We start from the raw sequence: 20,066 nt of genomic DNA, 5'->3' as shown, positions 1-20,066 counted from the left end.
ACTGGGTCATGGGACTGAGCTGTCCTGGTCGCCTTCCTCTTCTTTAACTCCCCACTGAACAGAGTCAAGTCCACTCTGCCTCCTAAACACACCTGGAATTTGTCCATTTCTCTCCAACACTGGAGACCAAGCAACCCTGTTCTCTCCCTCCCCACTGGCTCTGCCTCGTAATTGTGAACCTTTTCCAAGCTGTTGTCTAACCTGTACCCAGGATGACCTTTTTAATGCACAAATCTGACAATGTCATTTCTCTGTTTAAAATCCATGAATGGCTTCTCCGTCAGAGTCACATGGTCTACGAGGTTCCCACCTGACTCTACAGCTGCACCCTGGGAGTGCAGGGAGTCCCTCGATGTGGACAATACAATGCTTGGCCATTCCGGCTTCTGCCCTTCTCCTCTTGCTCACTGAGCTCCACTGGCCTTTTGCTCTGCAAATGCGCTGGCCTTCTTCCTGACCCGGAACCTTCCCACATGCTGCTCTCTCTGCAGAACACCTGCCACCTGGCTGCCCCTGTGGGCTCCTCTGCTGCAGTCACTGACCTGGGGCAGCTGCCTCAGCCTCTGTCCCATCCTCCCTGCTCTGTCCTCCAACTGCCCAGTGGGCTCTGCCTTCCCAACACTGACCACTTAAAATCCAGTAATTATTTGTGCAATTACTTTCCAATGTCCATAATCCCCACCAGACACTACATTCCAGGAGGGTGGCAGCCTCCTGGCTCCGTCCATGCTCTATCCTTAGGCCCAGCATGGCTCCCGAAACACAGCAGGGGTAGGGGACAAAGGTGCTGACTGAGCAATGCTTGGGGACGGGGGGCTCACCCCAATTTGGAAGAAGAGGGTAATTTGGCGAAAGCAAGAAGAATAGTTCTGTCTTAAAGAAATAGTTTGTGTCTTAAAATCATGCCTCTCAGAACTGAGTAAGGAATGAGGAATGACCTGGTGGCAAAAGAGAAAGAGCACAAATACAGTGTCTTAACAGATAGGATGACAAGCTGAACACCTGCATCAGGGAGACACACTCCTTAGAACAATCAACCAGGGAGACCAGCAGGGCAGCATCTGTGCAGGGAGAAATGCTCCTTGGAAGGGAGAATGGCCAGACTTCATCGTACCTACTTTGGTCATGCTGTCAGAAGGGACCATTGTCTGGAGAAGGATGTCATGCTTGGCAAAGTGGAGAGTCATCAAAAGAGGGAAAGGCCCTCAATGAGATGGACAGACACGGTGGCTGCAGCGATGGGCTCAGGTGTAGTAGGGTAGTGAGGCTGGCACAGAACAGGACAGTGTTTCATTCTGTCATATATAAGGTTGCTAAGAGTTGAAGAGGGAGCTCTGGTAGCATAGTGGCTAAGGCACTTGACTGCTAACCAGAAGGCTGGCGGTTCAAACCCACCAGCCACTCCTCGGAAGGAAGATGGGGCAATCTACTTCCGTAGTGATACTGCCTCGGAAACCCAAGGAGGGGTCGCTGTGAGTTGGGTCCGACTTGATGGCACACAACAACAACAACAACAACAAGTCGAAGATGACTCAACAGCACATAACAACAACAACAACACACACACACACACACACATATACACACATATATAAAGAATACTCTGTATATGAACAAAGTGACAACAGTAACTCAAAAGGTTAAGACGAGAAGCTTAGGGGGCAGTATTTATGTAAATGATGGTGGAATAATTTAGAAAAGGACAGCAGGAGTCATTGTCCAGCTTTAAACAAACAAACAAATACGGCGTCTTAACTATTTTAACCACCCAAAGGACACACCAGGACAGTGCAGGTATCCCTGCTTATTTCAAGTCTGTTTTGCATTGCTTCACTTCTATCAAAGATCTACACGAGTACCCGTTTTTGCTAACTGAAAGAAATCCAAAGAGGATTTTCGCTTTAATGAAAAAAGGCGAAAGGTCAAACTAGCATTCTGCATTTTTGCAGTGAGCTGTTAAAGAGGCAGCGTGCACCCCGAGCGGCAAGAGTGGCGCTGTCAAGCTCCTTCCCCGGGACCTGCACCCAGCACCCCAACATCAGGCCGTCATTGAACCGTGTCTATACTTACCATATGTCAGGGTTATTTTAAGTTTTCTGTGTCTTCTGGTGGGCTCTTTTTAGGGCCTGGGAGTACTCGAAATTGTTTCCCATATAAATCAATGGCTTCCTGCCATTTCAGCTTAAGAAAGGTTTTATAGGAACGCTCTGCTTTCAGATAGTGGGGAGGCATCATTAGTTCAATGCTAGTACGCTTTAAAGTGCTTATTCAGTATCTTTAACAGGAGCACATTTTGGGAGGAGGTTACCATTGCTTGTGATTTGCGAAAAGGGGAGGGGACGAGGGTCACAGTACTGGCGTCGGGAGGGCAGGAGGCGGATGGGCTGGGAGGAGCAGAGCCCCCGTTTGGTGTGGCTGTATGCAGTTTGAAACGTCAGCAGGGCAGCTGTGAAGGCAACCTTCGGTTCTGGACATCAAGTGCTACCTATGAAACTCAAGGCCTTGGAAGCTCAAGTGCTGGTGTGATCAACACAGAATGCTAAGTGCCGCGTACATGTCCACGCAGGCAGGCAAACCTTCACAGAGTGACACCAACGCGAAACGAGAGTTCAGAGAGCTGTGGAACTGCTACGAGTCAAGGAAAGACACATCCTGGTCTTTTGCAGTTGAGGTCATTACAGCGCTCCAGAGAGCTCTCCCTGCGGGCAAAGCGCTGATCTCAGGAGTCAAGTTCAATGTGGACAAAGCCTGAGACCAAAAAAGTTCAGGAAGGATTTTGAAGAAATGATTTGATCTGTTAATGCATGTATGTATGCATTGAACAAATATTTATTAAGTTGCTGGTAGGTGGCAGGCACTGAGTTAGATATCAGGCCAACAGTTAGGGACCAAGATCCCACAGTTTCAGTGTCTGCCAGCTGGAAAAGAGAACAGAGATGTGATCAAGGATTTACACTCGAGGGTAAACAAGGGTCCTGGGAGAGGGTGTGTGTGTGAGAAGGGCACACCTAAGCCAGGCGGGGGTGTCGGGGGAAGGCCTCTCTCTCAGGAAGCAGTGTCCAAATGGGATCAGCTTCAAAGGCACTTGGCGCCCAGCTAAGAGGCTGCACTGCCTGCGGCATGGAGGCAAGATGAGAGGCAGGTGGACCTGCAAACAAGGAGACTGGAATGGAGGCTGTGGCAATCCTGTAGAGAGGAGATCGGTGGCTTCAGGTGTGGAGTGGAAGGCAGAAGTTGTCATGGAGAAAAGTGGATGGAACTGAGAAACGTTCTGGAGGTAGCCTAGCCGGGATCTGGTGGCCAAGTCTTTGATGTGAGTGGCTGCTTCTAAGGTAAAGCCACACACTGAGAGAGGGAAGGCAGGAAGATGGTTTCCATTGGACCCACCAGGTGCCTGTCAGCCTTCCACCAGGATCGCCCAGGGGGCAGTCCGAGATGCTACTGACAGTGGGGCAGGGGAGCCGGACACAAACCTGTAAGAGTCACCAATAGAAACCTTCATCGACTTTGCTGCCGGAGGCTCTGGGGTGGTCCCGGGCTAACTGACTCAATCGGCCGTTCAGTATGGCACACCTGTTGTATGTCAAGCCCTGTTCTAGGTCCTGGGGATAGAGCAGCCAAGCAGACCTTGTCCTCAAAGACTTGCTTTCATTCTAGTCGGTCTGACAAACAGGAAACAGTAAAGTATGTCAGTAAACACCACTTCAAGAAGGGATGGTGTGGGGCTGGTCCTGTCAGGGTTCCTGTGCCGGTCACGGAGGTCCAGCATGACTCCAGCCCCACCCTTCCTGGGGCTGGCTGGTCGGCTTTCCTGGGTTCCATATGACACATAGTTTTCATGGTTCCCCAAAATCTTCCTCCATTTTCTTGAGATAGCAACTAGAAGAACTTAACACACCCCATGGATGTTTCTGGGCTCAATGAGACTGAAGCCTGAAGCATGCAGACAGTTAAGGCATATTGACTGCCCCCAATGGTGTGACTGTCAGCAAATGTACTGCCACTGACCAGGCCCTTCTTGTAAGCCTCAGCTGCAGGATGACGTCGTCTGCTCAACCATCAGGCTGCAAAAACACAGGTAGAGTGCCCATGCTCCAGTACTGCTGTTCAGGTAACCTGTGAGATCAGTCAGGGAGCTGTGGTAGCACAGTGGTTAAGGTCTTCAGCTGCTAACCAAAAGGTTGGTGGTTCGAACCTATTAGCCCTCTGTTGGAGAAAGATGAGGCAGTCTGCTTCCATAAAGATTCATAGCCTTGGAAACCCTGTGGGGCAGCTCTACTCTGTCCTACAGGGTTGCTATGAGTCGGAATCAACTTGATGGCAGGGGTTGGATTTTTGTTTTTGTTGAGATCCGTCAGGTCACACCCTTCAGACTGGTAAGGAAGACATGCCTGGGAGGCAGGTAAAAACCATCTACATGGCACACAGAAGTATTCTGCTTGACTCTTACTATTATAGAAAACATTCACTCACTCTCACCACCTGAAAGTTAAGCTGGTAACTTTTGTTCTCCAGTCAAAATTGGTAATTATGAAGAATATCACCAATATATGAATAATGCTCCTGGGATAACTACCATGAAGAAAGTAGGATATAGCTTATATCCATGCTTTGTTGTTGTTGTTATATGCCGTCGAGTCGGACCCGACTCATAGCGACCCCTCCTTGGGTTTCCGAGGCAGTATCACTATGGAAGTAGATTGCCCCATCTTCCTTCCGAGGAGTGGCTGGTGGGTTTGAACCGCCAGCCTTCTGATTAGCAGTCAAGTGCCTTAGGCACTATGCTATCAGAGCTCCCAAATATACATGCTAGGATCACAATTATGGAGAAATTCACGGGAGCTCACTATCCAGCAAGGTGTGCCAGACAATGAGCAGTATTGATGAAAAAGGTCTTTTCATTTTCTATGGAAAATTAGCAGGAAAATAATCACAGGAAAAGAAACCTGACAACTTGCTAAGGTGGCAGCACAATCCAGAAACTTCACCAGGAGAAAACCCAGGGAGAAACGTGATTTCTTATTTAGAAAGTAAGTCTTCTGTTGTTCCTGCTAGATGCCACCAAGTTGGCTCCGACTTATAGCAGCCCTGTGTACAAGAGAATGAAACACTATCCAGTCCCAAGCCATCCTCACAACCACTGCGATGCCTGAGCTCATCATCGTAGCCACTGTGTCAACCCATCTCGTTGAGGGGCTTCGCCTTTTTCGCTGACCCTCTACTACTCTACCAACCATGACATCCTTCTCCAGGAACTGGTCCCTTCTGACAATGTGATCAAAGTAGGTGAGGTGAAGTCTGGCCATTCTCGCTTCCAAGGAGCATTCCGGCTGCACTTCTTCCAGGACAGATTTGTTCGTTCTTCTACAAGTCAATGGTATTTTCAGTATTCTTCACCCACACCGCAATTCAAAGGCATCAACTCTTCTCTGGTCTACCTTATTCATTGCTCAGCTTTCACATGCACATGAAGCGATGGAAAAGACCATGGCTTAGTTCAGGGACACCTTAGCTTCAAAGTGACATCTTTGCTCTTTAACACTTTAAAGAGGTCCCTTGCAGCAGATATGCCCAGGACAATACAATATCTGATTTCTTGACTGGTGCTTCCATGAGTGTTGATTGTAGATCCAAGTAAAATGAAATCTCCGACCACTTCAGTCTTTTCTCCATTTATTGTGATGTGGCTCATTGGTCCAGTTGAGGACTTTTGTTTCCTTTATGTCGAGGTGTAATCACCTCTGCTCTTTGGCAAAGACAATCTAAGCCATCCTCCTTTTAACTACAACAGGACAGACAGAGTTCTTAGCTGGCAATGTTCCCTTTCTGGGCCTTGTTCCGTAGTAGTAGGAGTTGTTGGAGCCCATGACAGACAGAACCTTCCTGGGTAGGGGATACAGGCAGAGAATGCAAAGAAAGAAGCATCTTTGGAAACAGAAAGCTCTAGTTCTCAAAGCCCAGAATGCCCCTGCAAATTCTTTCTCACTGCGTCAGCATGGACATGACACGGTTCAGAGAAAATTCTCAGTCACCACCTTAAGAACAAGGAAATGCAAATAATGCCCTATCATGCTGCCAGACACCTGAGGAGCAGCATGTCCGGACACAGAAGCATCACTTTTCTGTCAACGAACTTCTTCGTGAACCTCATCCAGAGTCCTCAGGGAATCCTTGGTTGGATACAAACTCTTGCAGAAAATCCCAGGTCAAGAATTTGGGACTAAGAGCTGGATGCACTTCCAAGACAGCAAAAGGTAACACAGAGTCCCAGGCCAGCACTGTGCAAAGGGAGGCAAGGACCCCAAAGGCGAGTGCCAACACCATCCTGACCTGCTCTGAGGAAAAATCTGGGGCCAAACATCCATGTAGGATTTACCCCAGAAAGGGGCCAGATGGAGGGGAGGGTAAGAAGAGCGCCATCAAAGGCAGAAGGTCACCAAGCACAGATGCTCGAGAAGAAAGAAACCCATTCTCCACCAAAGGCTTTCCCTCCACCTCCCTCCGTTACATAGATGAGAAAACCGAGGCCCAGAAAGGAAAAGGAACGTGGCCAAGACCTCACAACCAAGCAGCCCCTGCAGGAGAATTCTGGATTTCGCCACTGTGCATCCCAAGTGCTGCCCCTTGCACTTGGGAGCTGGCTCCAAGAGAGAACAGCAGAGCCCGTGGTGGACGGGAATCAGAAGACAAGCACAGGTTCAGAGGAATCCTGTTTTTGTTTTGGTTTGTTGAACTAGCTCCCACAATGTCAACGCTGGTCAGAGAATTATTAACCAGGGCAGCAAAGACAAGATGACATGGGTGGGATGGGGAGGGTGGAGGGTGGTGAGAATTTGGTTTCCTTGGTTGACAGAAGAAGACACCTAAATGATTCTCCTCATTTTCCAACCTGAGCCTCTCAGGACTAAGCTGGGGCCTGGGTTGAGAGGACTGTCAGGCCTAATGGGTTCAAGCACACTAAACCCTGCCTCACTTTTCTAGAACAAAGAATTAGAAGCCATCAGCTTTCAATGTCTAACAAGCATGACTTAAATACTCAACTCTTCAGTTCCTGTAAAAGGTGACACAACCCACAAACTCAGTGGTAACTAAAGAGGCTGCCAATGAGATCAGAGCCCTCAAGTGAGACGCGGTCAGAGGTGACTGATTCCCTGGATGACCTGGGAGGGTAGTGAGGCATTCTGGGTTGCCCTATCCGAGCCATTCCTGAATGCGGGATGAGAGCCCCAGAACAGCGGAAGTCTGCTGGCACGCACACGCACACGCACATGCACACGCACACGCCTGCTCGTTCCTTCTGTGCGATGCACGTAGTATTTTATACCACATGTCAAGGCAGTCCCCCAGGTGTGGGTTTCTGCATTTACCAAGGCATCAGTTAGAGATTAACTGATTAACAAGCACATCCAATCACCATGCCTATCAAGAGTCTGGGTGACGGGGAATTTGCGTTCCCAGAATCTACCAGCCCGACTGGGGGTTGTGAGGGCACGGGCTTACCTGGGACATCAATCAACCTCTTGTAGACATTCAAGAAGGCCGCCTCAGCCTCTTTGCTTCTTTTACTCAGTGCATCAATCTGAAACGGAGTGAAAGAAAGAAAAGAAAAACACAGAGCTCAACATCGGTCAAGAATTTAAAAACCATTATACATCAAGCAAGTTCCCACAGCAAAAGGAAGTCTGATTTCTCCATGCAGATGCTAGACTACCGGGCCTTCAGTGTCTTAGAGTAAATGCCTGCCAACAAATACAAGGAGACAAGGGATACCTGGGGCCCAGTGCTGGGGGAAGCGGAGGCAGGTGCAGAGCTGAGATATGAAGCCGCTCAGAACACCGGCAAGTGACCACGAGTCCTATGGCTCAACTGGGTGTGAGAGTTCCACAGAGAAAAGCAGTCTAGTGTGTTCCTCTCCATCTCATTCCCCTTTTCCTAAGTATGGACTGAGAGCTAACTATATGCTAGGGTTCCAGGGTGATGCAAATGGTTAAGTGCTTGCCTGACTAGCTGAGAGGCTGCAGGTTCAAATCCATCCAGAGGAGCCTTGAAGTAAGGCCTGGCAATCTCCTTCTAAAAGGCCACAGGGCCTGGAAAACCTGAGAAAGCGTTTCTACTCTGCACACGTGGGATCGCCATGAGTCGGAATCGACTCAACACTATATTCCAGACACTGTGCTGGAGGGTGGGGTACAGAGGCGTGGCATGGTCCCTACCTTCAGGAGCCTCTAGCAGAGGCAACAGAATGTAAACAAGCAATTAAAGAACAGCCAAATAAGGCGAGGTAAGCAGGGACAGAAGGACACCAGGACAGGGCTAACAAGTAGGAAACAGGTGACGTTTGAGCAGAGTCTTCAAAAGCCATTCCCCAGGTTGGAGAGGTGAGACACTAAAGGGGAAAAGAAAAGAAAAAAAAAAAACAAAAAAAAAACCACTGCCTTCAAGTCCGTTCTGACTCACGGTGACTCCTCCTTGGGTTTCCGAGGTGGTATCTCTACGGACGTAGACTGCCCAGTCTTCCTTCTGAGGAGTGGCAGGTAGGTTTGAACTGCTAGCCCTCTGGTTAGCATTCAAATACCTTATGCACTACACCACCAGAGCTCCTAAAAGCTCCTTAAAGGGAAGAACATGTTCAAATGCCCAGAGCAAAATCTAAAATTCAGAGGGAAGAAGGGTTTCACAGAGCTTCTTGAAGAATTTTAAGAAAATCAAGGCTCTTCCTCCTAGACACACGTGCACACACACATACACACACACACACTCTCTCTGCAATCTTATTTTAGGATACTCACATGTCCCTCCGAGTTCTTTCCATAGGATCTAGGTTAAGAACCCATGAGTGGAGCTATAACAAACTATGGCGTATGGGGGATCCACAAGCTGTCTACTGTGGTGGGACCAAAGGTACATGTGGAGGAGCTGTGGCTAACAGACTGTCCGAGGGTAAATGAGATCATATTACAAAGGGTCACCAGGGCCAGGTGGAGAAGGGCAACCACCATCAACTGGCAGTGGGAGCACAGGGGCCTTGGGGCTCATGTGGGGCACGAATGAGAGTGGAAGGGGCATAGGAGGGGCAGGAAGGAGAGAGACTGTTTGGAGGTTACTGTCCTCACCCAGCTGAAAGCTGAGGGGGCTTGGCCTAGAGCAGTGGCCACAGGGACTGAACAGAACTGGCCAACTAGAAAGACTGCATCAAGCTGAGTTCACGTGAGGCACAAAGGAACACGAGTGTCAAGGGCAGCGCCTGTGTTTTGAGCTTAGGCGACGGCAAGTTTCTGTGAAGGTGGCTGGCATGTTTGTCTCGCGAACCTATCAGTGGAGCTATTCGCCCCCTGCGTTGTTATCTATTCAACAGAGAAAGGTGAGGTGGAAAACTCCTAAGTATGCAGGACACGTCTCCTGTGGAGAACTTCTGATGGTTGCAAAGACTTAGGACATTATTCAGCTCACAGAACACAGCTGCTGAGACAACAGACCAACTATTCACACCTGAAGCATGCAAGATGTTACATGCACAGAGTTCAAATTGGCTCAGGAAAAGGACACTAAATTATATATTCTCTTCTGTCCCCTCATAGAATTATACTCTGTCTACAATGCTATTAAAGAGGCAGAAGGATGTGGTTTAATTACAGGGCCTCTCGCGCTGAGCCAACCAACAATTTCAAGGCTGGGAGAGTTCACCTGATCACTGCCCAGAGGCAAAGACCCGAAGGAGTGGGAGCTGAGGGGGGTGGCAGCCATGTCTAAGAGACCTAAGGCAAAGCAAAGAGGTTGGAAGCCATCTCCAAGTCCGAACAAGACACACCCAGTGCCCCTATTTGAAGTCAGTTGCTTGGAACTCAGACACTTTTCTTCTTACATAAAATAAGGCTGTGCGTTAGGTGTTGGGGAGGTTCACAGAATAAACGCACAAGGAATACTTGAGTCATCAAGAAGTGCTCTCTTTGGAGTAGCTGCTGAGGCTGTCTGTGTACAACCAAACACCTTATGGCATTTGCCTGTGAGGTTAGGGTCATGGTTTCATAGGTCATCCCAGTTAACTGGCCTAATGATGTGTTTAGTGCTTCTGTTCTACCTCCCAGTTCAATGTGTAGTGCTGGCAAGTGGCCATTCAAAGCACAACAATTGGTCTCTATTTGCCTGGAGCAAGAGAGGAAGAGGGAGAGTCAGGACCTTGAGGAGGAAATGGAAAGTGTGGCTACTTGCTTCCAGGAACAACTGCCTCCTCTGACAGGAGACCAGAAGAACTGGATGGTGCCTGGCTACTATACTGAACATTTCGATCAAAGATTCTACAGAAGAATCCTGCCCCAAAGGGGGAAAAATTCTTACAGAATCCAGACTTTCTGGAGTGATGGATGCTGGGTAAACCCAAAAAACTACTGCTCTGGGGTAAGCTTTAAAACTTAAACCAAAAATATCCCCTGAAGTCCTCTTGAAACGGAACAATGCTTTAGCTTAACTAGCAAAGAATGGCTGCCTGAGGCACCGTGCTCTTTTACAGTCTATGGATGTGGGATCAAGTTGACAAGAGCAACTCGAAGACTGGATAGGAAACTTAGGGGGCACTGAGTTTATGTTAGTGGAGGAGAAACAACTCAGAAACGGAGGGTAAGGATGGCTGCACCCGTGGAGGAACGTCATCAGCGTTGCTGAGCTGTACCTACCACAACTGCCAAACTGGTGTCTGTGCTGTGAACAGTCTCCACAAAATAAATAAATTATTATTATTATTTTAAAAAGATGCTATTTTTAAGATCAAATGTATTCTTTTCTGATTATTAGTAATTCATGTTACCATTACAATAAAAACAATCAAAACTACAAAGAATAAAATTAAAATTATTATCTGCCACTCACTGGTAGAAGTCATACTTGGGTGTGTATTTCCCTTAGTTTTTTTTCCTAAATTAAAAATATATTGTAGAATGAAATGTCCCGAGTAGGCAGATCTATAGAGACGGAAAGTAGACTGGAGTTGGGTAAGGGGGCAGGGGAACGGATATGGGGACGCAGGCTGACAGCTAAAGGGGGTGGGGTTTCTTTCTGGGGTGGTAAGAATGTTCTACAACTGATCATGGTAATGGTTTCACAACCCTATGAATATACTAAAGAGCCAATAAATTGTATACTTTTAATGGGTATATTGTAAAAATATGAATTATATCTCAAAAAACCTGTTGAAAATAAATATATGGCTGAAATCAAACCATATGTAAAATTTTACATTGTGCTTTCTTTCACTAACATATCTTTTATTCTATGACATCAAAGACATCATACATAAAGACAGCCAAGGTCATTAAAAAGACAGGAAAGAAAGAGAAGACCAAAATGAATGTCAGAAGAGACTCTGAAACTTGCTCTTGAACGGCCAGTAGGTAAAGTGAACAGAAGAAAATGACATAAAAGAGCTGAATAGGAGATTTCCAAGGGGGTTCAAGAAACAAAGTGAAGTATTATAATTAAATGTGTGAAGACCTGGAATTAGATAACCAAAAAGGAAGAACATGTTTGGTGGTTCCCAAGCTGAGAGAACTGAAGAAAAACTTCAAGCCTCAAGTTGCCATACAGAAGGATTCTACGGGCAAAATATTGAATGATGCAGGAAGCATCAAAAGATGATGGAAGGAACCCACAGGGTCACTGCACCAAAAAGAATTGGTCGATGTTCAACTATTTCAGGAGTAGCATATGATCGAGAACTGATGGTGTTGAAGGAAGAAGTCCAAACTGCGCTGAAGGAATCAGCAAAATAAAATTCTGCTGAAGATAATTAAAAAATGGTTGTAGGAGTGCATCGACAGGAAACTGCCAGAAATTTAAGCCTGATTCAGAAGAGGATGTGGAACAAGGAATATCACTGCTGACGTCAAATGGAGTTTGGCTGAAAGCAGAGAATACCAGAAAGATATGTATATGTGCTTTATCGACTGTGGAAAGGCACTGGACTGTGTGGATGATAACAAATTATGGATAACACTGTGAAGAATGGGAATTCCAGACATTTAATTGTGCTCAAGTGGAACTACAGACCGAGATACAGCTGTCTGAACAGAACGAAGGGGATACTGTGTGGTTTAACATCAGGAAGTGGGCAGCAGGACTGCATCCTTTCATTACACTTACTCAATCCACATCCTGAGCAAATAACCCGAGAAGCTGGAATGTACGAAACAGAACACGGCATCAGGCCTGGAGGAAGACTCGTTAACAACCTGTGATATGCAGATGACATCACCACTTTTCTTGCTGAAAGTGAAGAAGACTTCAAGCATTTACTGATGAACATCAAAGACTACAGCCTTCAGTATGGCTGCTGCACCATACTGATGTATTCAACATAAAGAAAAAACAAAATCCTTACAAGTGGACCAATAAGCAACATTATGATAAACAGAGAAAAGACTGAAGTTGTGACAGATTTCATTTTACTTGGATCCACAATTAACACCCATGGAAGCAGAAGTCAAGAAATCAAACGATGCATTATTATTGCCTTGGGTAAATCTGGTACAAAAGTTCTCTCTGAAGTGTTAAAAAGTAATGAGGTCACTTTGAAGACTCAGGTGTGCCCGATTCAAGCCACGGTATTCTCAATCACATCATATGCATGTGAAAGCCAGGCGATGAATAAGGAAAACCTAAAAATTGGTACCTTTGAATCATGGTGTTGAAGAAGAATACTGAACGTACCACGTACTGCCAGAAGAACAAACAAATCTCTCTCGGGACAAATTACTGCCACAATGCTCCTTTCCAAGTGAGGATGATGAGACTTGTCCCATATACTTTGGACATGTTAACAGGAGGGACCAGTCCTTTGAGAAGGACATGATACTTGGTAAAGAAGAAGGTCAGCTGAAAAAGAGGAAGACCCTCAATGACATGGATTGGACCCAAAGACTGAGGACGCCACAGCAGTAGGCAGTGTTTTATTCTGCTAACATGGTGTTACTACGAGTTGGAACGGACTCAACGGCACCTAACACTACAAAGTTAGGAAAAAGTCTCAGTAGTACTATCTCAACTGTACCATACCCTCATACATATTAATGTTTTGAGTACAAACAGACTGCCTCTCTGGAACACTTCCTAGGCACTAGGTCTTACTGCCACCTTCTAAGAGCAGCATGGCCAAGGGGGACAGTCTGTCCAGAAAACAGGACAGACGCCTGGCTGACCTCCACACCACAGCCACACAGGATTTCACTCAGCTCAGGATCTGCCTTGGGAGGGACCCTCAGTGCCTAGGTATTCCAACAGAGGGTATAAAGAGGGGCTCCTCTGTGGTGGGCACTGGGTGAGCTCTGGACAAAGCCTCCTTCTCTCGTGTCTGGGTTGTTCATGAGGCTGAGGTGGTAATCTACACAGATCATGGTCCTCAAGGACCATGATTCTGAGTCCTTATCCCCTCCCCTTCTCCACAAGCACAGGGAAATCCGAGCCCGAGCAACTGAGGCCAGGCCAATGTGCTCGTTAGTTCATTAAGCTACTGGACTATGGTGATGAAGAACGTGTCAACTGTGGCTGAGTTTCTACATGATGGACTCCTTCCCCTCAGGTCTCCCTACCAAGTCACTTATGAGACTCTCGAAATCGTCTGGAAGTCCGTGTTGATCCTGGGACTTCTGATACTTTCCATGCAGATTCACTCTTAACCTGCTATGCTCGTGTCACCCTAGTCCAGGAACAGACCGTCGAGGGAGCCTTTCGGTCTATCCCCACCTAGCAGCTCCTCTCCTTTTCTGTTCTCACTGTTGACACTTGTGAATTCCTGCTACAGCCTGTGACTGCCTCCTTCCCTGCTGTCACTTGGGTTGCCCTCCACTGGCCTCTCTGTCCACTGAAGACAGACCTACGCGCCCAGACCCAGTGTGAGCAGCACCCCTTTGGAACACTAGTGTCGGGCTCCCCCCAGCTGGCAGTGCTCTGGGCCTTGAGGGGGGACTATGGAGCAGCATCCAGACCCTGGAGCTGGCTGCCCGAGTTTCAAAGCCAGCTCTACCTTATATGCACATCACAGGGCTGGGTGATCAATGATTACTCCAGGTCAAGCTCTCAGTGCCCAGCACAGGGAAGTTTTACATAAGAGTGGTTTGTCATGGGCCCATGGGCACAAGTTAGTTGCTGACAGTGACTCGTCGGGAGTGGGGCTCTCCCGTCTGTCCCTCCTAGTATTCTGTGAGCGTAGAAGGAAGAGAGAGGGCCATGTGGATCTTCATGCCCTCCATCGGCCACAGGTGACTGGCCCTGTGTGCTGGGGGACTTAGAGATGGTGATCCACGGTCCACGTGGCAGTAAGGCAGCTCCTTACAAGGGAAGAGATTTGTGAACGAGAAGAGGTTTGGGTATGGACTTAAGGCCTAGATTGTTGAAATCAGGGTCCTAGCTCTGGTAGCATAGTGGCTAAGGCACTTGACTGCTAACCAGAAGGCTGGCGGTTCAAACCCACCAGCCACTCCTCGGAAGGAAGGTTGGGCATTCCTACTTCCGTAGTGATACTGCCTTGGAAACCCAAGGGAGGGGTCACTGTGAGTTGGGCTGACTTGATAGCAAATAACAACAACAACAACAACAACAGGTTAGGCACTGTGGCTACTTAACTGTGCAAATGTTAACCAGATCTGGTCTATCACCCTCACCGCCTCCAAAACACTTTGTCAAAGTGGTAAGGACAGCCGTACCCCATCTAATAGCAGAACTGGGGCAGATCTCTGGCAGATCTGACTGCCATCAGGCCCTGCCCTAGGGTAAAACCTGTCCTCCCAGGGATCCCTTCAGTTTGAGACCAGCCTACTTTGCCAAGCTCACCTCCTGCCACACCTTCCTTACACTCCAGCCACACCCGACTACTCCCAGTTCCCTGAACACATGAGCAATTTCCCCTCAGCCTGGAAGGCGCCTCCCTGGAATGTTCCTCTGATCCTAGAGGCTCAGTGTGGATCCATCTCCCTGGTCAGCCGCTCCCACCACCCACATCAGACTCCCCTGAGGTTGCTCAGCAACACACGGGCTGCCCTCCCCAGAGCCCCAATTCCTTGAAAGCCCAAATTCTGCTTTCATCCCAACTTCCTTTCTGCCCCAAACCAGCACATTGTTGTTGTTGTTGTTGTTGTTGTTGTGTGCCGTCGAGTCGGCCCCGACTCATAGCGACCCCTCCTTGGGTTTCCGAGGCAGTATCACTACGGAAGTAGGATTGCCCAACCTTCCTTCCGAGGAGTGGCTGGTGGGTTTGAACTGCCAGTCTCCTGGTTAGCAGTCAAGTGCTTTAGCCACTATGCTACCAGAGCTCCTAAACCAGCACATAGTTAAGTGTTTAATAAATTTTCATTGTGTGAATGGAAGTTTACCAACCCTGACCAACTGCTTTATCTGAAGAAGTTCAAGTTAGCAAACAGCGACGGTACCCAGTTGTAAAGCTTTATGAAAATGCTCAGCACACCTCGAGTTCTTTGCTTAACCAGTGTTTGTTTCCTCTGCTGCGGTAAGCACTCACTGAGCGGGCTCTCGTAGTGTCCTCGTGCAGTGAGCCCCCCGTCCTCACCGTACAGGGTGCGAGGGGCGTCTATAGCACCTTCCCTGCACTCAACACTGACCCTTCAGCAGTACCATTTCAGAGTGCTGAGTTTTGTTTTCTGTAGTAAGAATTAAATTTATACTATATCGCAAAATATCAAAATTTGCTTAGAGTAGTAGGAAAATGCAGGGTCCAGGTTTGGAGAACAAGTTTATGCCAAGCAATGACACCCCTGGGAGAAAGTAAGAAGGGGTGAGAAAGCACCCAACAGTTTGGGTGCCCACAGAGCATTGCAGGGCTTTGGGAGTCACTGTCCACCTTCCCTGTATGGGGAACTACACGTCTCTGTCCACTGCCACGAAACTTATGGTATCACCTCCCAAGTGAGAGAAGTGTACTTCCCTGTCCCACTGACATCAGCCTTGGCCATGTGGATTTCTCTGAGTTCTGAGTTTGGCCAACGCGACGTAGTAGTGCCGAACATCACCAGGCATAAGATTTAAGGGCTGTTGCCCGGTTCGGCCACTGTGCTCATTCCCTTTGCCGCTAGAAGAGCGTGTCCTGGACACCAGCTGCTTCCACCACTGCTGTTGTTGTTGTTAGGTGCCATCAAGTCGGTTCTGACTCAGTGAGCCTACGTACAACAGAACACAACACTGCCCGGTCCCGCCCTGTCCTCACAATCCTTGCTGGGCTTGACTGAGCCCATTGCTGCAGCCATTGTGTCAATCCATCTCGGTGAAGGCCTTCCCATTTTTCACTATTTTACCAAGCATGATATCCTCCACAGATTGGTCCCTTCTGGTCAAATGACCAAAAAGTGTGTGAGACAAAGTCTGGCCACACTCGCTTCTAAGGAGCACTCAGCTGTACTTCTCCTACGTCAGGTTTGTTCGTTCTTCTAGCAGTCCATGGTATTTTCAATATTCCTTGCCAACACCACAATTCAAATTCAACACCACAATTCAGTTCTTCTTTGGTCTTCCTTATTCACTGTCCAGCTTTCACATGCATATGAGGCTACTGAAAACATGATGGCTTGGGTCAGTTGCAATGTCAGGTGCAAGTGACATCTTTTATCTTGAAGACTTTAAAGAGATTTCCTGCAGCACATGGTACTGGAGCAGAGTCATAGTCAACATCCAGCCAGTATGAGAAACAAACTTTTGTCCTCATAAGCCACTGAGATTTGGGATTGTTTGGCAATGCAGCACAAAGTTGACCATTCCAGGTTTGAAGAGGTGGTCTTACCTCTAGGGATATAACACAAAAGTTAAAAATAAAGGACTTTGGTTTGTTTTTCAAGACTGGTTGTTTATTTTTGCCAAAGGGATGGTGGTTCGAAAACGCAGAAAGGACAGGATCCTTGATTTGAAATCTGAAGGCTTGTTTTAAGATATGGCTCCATTTTAGAATATTGAGCCACCCCCTCACTGAACCTGACTTTCTACAACTAGACAAAGGGAATAATCAGAATGCCTATCCTGCATTCACTGCCGTTGAGTGAGCCGACTCATAGCAACCCCTCCTCGGGTTTCTGAGGTGGTATCACTACGGAAGTAGACGCCCAACCTAGGAAGCCAGAAAGGATGGAACGAGGCAGAGGATGTGACCCCAGTGCAGAGCTGTCTGCAAGCTGGCTTTCAGTGCTGGCAATCAGCAGTGACCACTGATGTATTTAGGAGGGGAAACATCACACAAATGTCATCGGAATTAAATGTTCAAATTTTAGAGGGTTCATTAGCGGTAAATTCACATGCTCAAAGGATCAGTATCGTACGAATAAACCCTCCACTTTCAAAAGAATTCTACCTGCTGAGATCATCTCTTAAACAGCATTTATAATGGGTGGAAAAACTTTTTAGTGGCACGTTCATGTCTTAAAATGACATTCCCTGCACATAACCCCTAACCCACCTATAATTCAGACCATTAACGGGACCGAGGCTTTGGGGATTATTATTCAAATTTTTAATAGGAGTCCCTAGTTTTCTGCCGAGGAAGGAAATGTGGAAAGAAGTGTAAGCCTGAATTTTAACTGGAGGATACCTTGCTTAGAAGCAGAAAAAAAGGGAAAAACTAGCATAATGGAGACATGTAAAACCTTCACCAGCCCTCACGCCAGGTCTGATGTTTTGGGGAAACACTGAAAGGGCAACCTCTCCTGACCACTGAGCAGGATGTGTCCTCCACAGTGGTCCTGGCTCACCATCCCAGAACTCAGAGCTATGTGGCTACCAGGCCTTAAGGCCTTCTTCTCCCCCCGAAGTCCACACTCCTGAGGCTGTGGTTCAAGAGCCCTTCATGACATGGCCCTTGCATACTCTGCCAACTTCACCTCCCATCCAAAGCCCACTGTCCCGGGCTTCAACATTCCAAGCCGTTGTCCCCTCAACACACAGACGCCTCCATGCCTCTGGTCTCCACACACTAGTTCTTCTGCCAGAATGTTCTCCTCCCTCTTCCAGGAGATCCCCAGCTCTTGCTTCATGTGTCAGTCTAGACAGCACCTCCTCTGTGGTGCCCTCACAGGGGCTTACTCAGTCCTCGTGCCACTGAGCACTTGCTAGATGCCTTCCTAAGGACCTTCCACACTGGGCTATGATTACTCAGCTCCATGAGGTGCTCCTCCACTGCCCTGCAGTCTCCCACAGGTCCTGGGCAGCAGCACCCGCGTCTCTTCCCCTCCAGCACACAGCACAGGTCCTCGCACAGGGACACTGCTCAGGAAGTGCCTGCTAAATGAATGGCAACAGACACCAGGCAAAGACACCAGGCACAATCCAGGGCATTTCTTGCAACTCATTCTTGAATTGCTCAACATCGATTACTCTGCAAGATCAGAGTGGAGAAGGCAGCTTCCTGGAATTAAAAGCTTCAGGGAAGCTTTTAATATCCACCACGGTTTAGTCTAAAAAGTGGGAAGTCATGAGACAAAACTACAAGTGCAACTGTGACCTGGTTTAAGGAAGAGCAAACTGTCCTGTCAGAACAAGGAAGCTTGTCCTTAGCTTTGGTGACGCAGGGGCAGTGGAGTCAGAAGAGAAAGGGGGGGCTCTGTAGCTGGAGCTCAAGTCAAAACCTGGCTCCCCTAGGCTGCCACGTGATGTCACCTCTACAATGGAGGAACGCCCCTGGCTCCCTGTGGGCATTAAACAGGAAGGTACGTCAAAGTGTCTACAGTCATGCCTAGCACATAGGAGGCACAGAACATACTCTGGCCATTACTGTTACAGACACAGGGATTACGCTCTGCTTGCACAGCGGTGACTCCAAATCCCCCTGGGGATGGGGCGAGGTGGAGGGGGTGGTCTCTGTGCCATGGCCATTGCACACCCAGCTCACAGTGCAAAGGAGACCATTCATTTGGCACATTGGGGCGCACTGACCAGGCTGCAGCAGGCATTAGGAGGCCCGCAGGGGGCTCTAGGTGCCCCAGTGCTGCCCTGGCCACTCCATTCCCATAAGCCATCGGTACAGAGCTTTGGTGCACCAGCTGCGAGGCACAGCTATCACAACAACGTGGATTCCAATTATCTGTGGAGACAGAGTTTGACATGGAAATGGCTCAGCTTTCCAGAGTTGTTGGAGCCTTGCTACACACAGGAAGCAGGCAAGGTGGGGCCGTGCAGGGCCAAGAGCCTGGACGTACTGTCAGAGACCCAGCTCCATCACTGAAACCAGTGCGCTACCCTGGACCACTGGACTCACCTCTCTATCTGCAAACTGGGGAGAGGAAACCTCGGTAGCTGTGAAGATCAGCTGTGGAGGAGTCCTCGGAGAAGCACTTCTCAGATGCACCAGGCCTGAGCAACTGCCCCAAGGACATGGCGACGCACCACGGCATACTGCACTGGGGCTGGGTTTGGGATCTGGCTCTTTGAGGCCAGTGGCTGGTGGAAAGAATGCAGGCTTTGAAGGAAAGACAGACTTGGGTAGCCTCAGCTCTGCTACCCACTTGCTGGATGATTTGGGGGGCAGGTTAACTTTCACTACCTTAGGCTTAGTCTTTTTTTTTTTCCATTATTATTATTTTTTATTGTGATGTGGGTGAAAATTTACAGAGCAAATTCACTTTCCATACAGCAGTTCACATACACTTTGTCTTATGACATTGACCACAATTTACCACAATGCAACAGTTCCCCTCCCACTTCCTCCCCATAGTTACCTCTTCCCTGTGTCCAACCCTCCATGCACTCCTGCCTCTGAGCTGTCTCCCTGTGCATAAGCAGCCCTTCTTTCTCCCTGATTATTCTCTCCAAGGAGTGTATCTACCTCAAGTAAATGTTCAACTCCTATGCCTGTCTATTGTTGGCTGTAAGTCTTAGGCGTGGGTTCAATTCCAGACCTGAAGGGCAGCTAGGGGCCACAGTCTCAGTGGTTCCACCAGGCTCTGTCGGACCACTTAGGCTTATCTTAGTCTTGTCATCTGTTAAGTGAGAGTGCTAACTCCTTCCTTGTTGAGCCGCCATGATAATTAAATGTGAGAACCTCCCACATCGGGCTGGAATGGGCAGAAACTGAGTAAACACTGGGAATC

At 48.1% G+C, this 20,066-nt stretch overlaps 1 protein-coding gene across 1 annotated transcript in view; it reads right to left on the bottom strand.

The window, feature by feature from the left end:
* The window catches only part of CUX1 (cut like homeobox 1), a 473,579-nt gene that overhangs the window by 202,905 nt on the left and 250,608 nt on the right, over positions 1 to 20,066 (bottom strand). The window contains exon 4 of the mRNA XM_007940080.1: positions 7,501 to 7,579. Coding sequence (XP_007938271.1) covers positions 7,501 to 7,579 — 79 coding nt within the window. The remainder of the gene's footprint in view (positions 1 to 7,500; positions 7,580 to 20,066) is intronic.

The sequence above is a fragment of the Orycteropus afer genome, unplaced genomic scaffold, assembly GCF_000298275.1.
Source record: "Orycteropus afer afer isolate SDZICR_OR568_19922 unplaced genomic scaffold, OryAfe1.0 scaffold00006, whole genome shotgun sequence".
Lineage (NCBI taxonomy): Eukaryota > Metazoa > Chordata > Mammalia > Tubulidentata > Orycteropodidae > Orycteropus > Orycteropus afer.
Note: the sequence above shows the minus strand (reverse complement) of the source record. Positions and strands in the feature narration are given on the sequence as shown.